Source organism: Macrobrachium rosenbergii, chromosome 44 (assembly GCF_040412425.1).
Source record: "Macrobrachium rosenbergii isolate ZJJX-2024 chromosome 44, ASM4041242v1, whole genome shotgun sequence".
Classification (NCBI taxonomy): Eukaryota; Metazoa; Arthropoda; class Malacostraca; order Decapoda; family Palaemonidae; genus Macrobrachium; species Macrobrachium rosenbergii.
In genome coordinates this window covers 43108413-43109604 of record NC_089784.1, presented here as the reverse complement: position 1 = coordinate 43109604, position 1192 = coordinate 43108413, and the positions used below count along the sequence as shown (strand labels likewise).

General features: G+C 37.8%; 1 protein-coding gene across 1 annotated transcript; it reads left to right on the top strand.

The window, feature by feature from the left end:
• The first annotated feature begins 499 nt into the window (after positions 1-499).
• On the top strand, positions 500-934 carry LOC136829614 (protein GVQW3-like). The gene has a single exon (XM_067088462.1). The coding sequence runs from the start codon at positions 500-502 to the stop codon at positions 932-934; it is 435 nt and encodes a 144-aa protein (XP_066944563.1).
• The last annotated feature ends 258 nt before the right edge of the window (positions 935-1192 follow it).

Genomic DNA, 1192 nt, shown 5'->3' with positions numbered 1-1192 from the left:
TTGTCAGCTCTGAACGGTCGAAAGTGCTCTAGTGCATGACTTGACAGAATATTTTCATAAATAAATAAATACATAGGGTAAATATTACCTTTACTGACTTGTTACTCTTTTTAATTAACAGTCAGGGGCACTGTGCTTAAACGAATAGGTAACAAATGTGCTTGATATAGTTTAATTAGTACAATTCTCATTTTTCAATGGCATGGAAACACAATATATATATATATATATATATATATATATATATATATATATATACTATATATATATATATATATATATATATATATATATATAATATATATATATACACACACACACAAAGGAGCTTCAAAAGTTCATGGAAAACATCCATATCTGCTAAGTTTATGGACGAATTTGGTTTTCATTACAACTGCTTGTTATTTCACTAATAGTCTTTATCCATGTTGAACAGCAACCGTCATATGCATGTAACAACGCTGTACCAGTAGTCTGAAGTTAGCACTCACTCAGTAGCATGGATTCCAACAAAATCGAGGCCAGAACAAACATCAAATTCCTGGTGAAGCTAGGCTGGAAGAACTGTCAAATCATCGATGCTTTGCATCAAGTTTATGGGGATAATGCCCCAAAGAAATCAACCACCTACAAATGGATAACTCGTTTTAGAAGTGGAAGAGACGATGTTGAAGATGATCCTCGAAGTGGCAGGCCATCCACGTCAGTTTGTGAGGAACACATGGATGCAGTTCGTAACCTGATTGAAGAGGATAGGCAAATTACCACTGAATTAGTTGCCGATACCCTTAATATCTCTGTTGGCTCAGCTTATACAATTCTAGTGGAAAACTTGGGGCTGAGCAAGCTTTCTGCTAGGTGGGTCCCAAAGCTGTTGCGCCCTGATCAGCAGCAAACTAGGGCAGGCCTTTCAACAGCAATTTTGAACAAGTAGGATGAAGACCCTGAAGCATTTCTAGATAGAATCGTTACCGGTGATGAAACGTGGCTCTACCAATATGATCCCGAAGATAAAACTCAATCAAAACAGTGGCTGCCAAGGGGTGGAAGGGCCCCACCAAAGCAAAATCAGAACGTTCAAGAGGAAGGTCATGGCCACCGTTTTCTGGGATGCAAAGGGGATTTTGTTAGTTGACTTCCTTGAAAACAGAAGAACAATCAATGCTGATTCTTACAAAGGAGTTTTGAGAAA

Coding starts and splice junctions, on each gene's coding strand:
- LOC136829614 (XM_067088462.1), top strand. CDS start 500: ATGGATTCCAACAAAATCGAGGCCAGAACAAACATCAAATTCCTGGTG.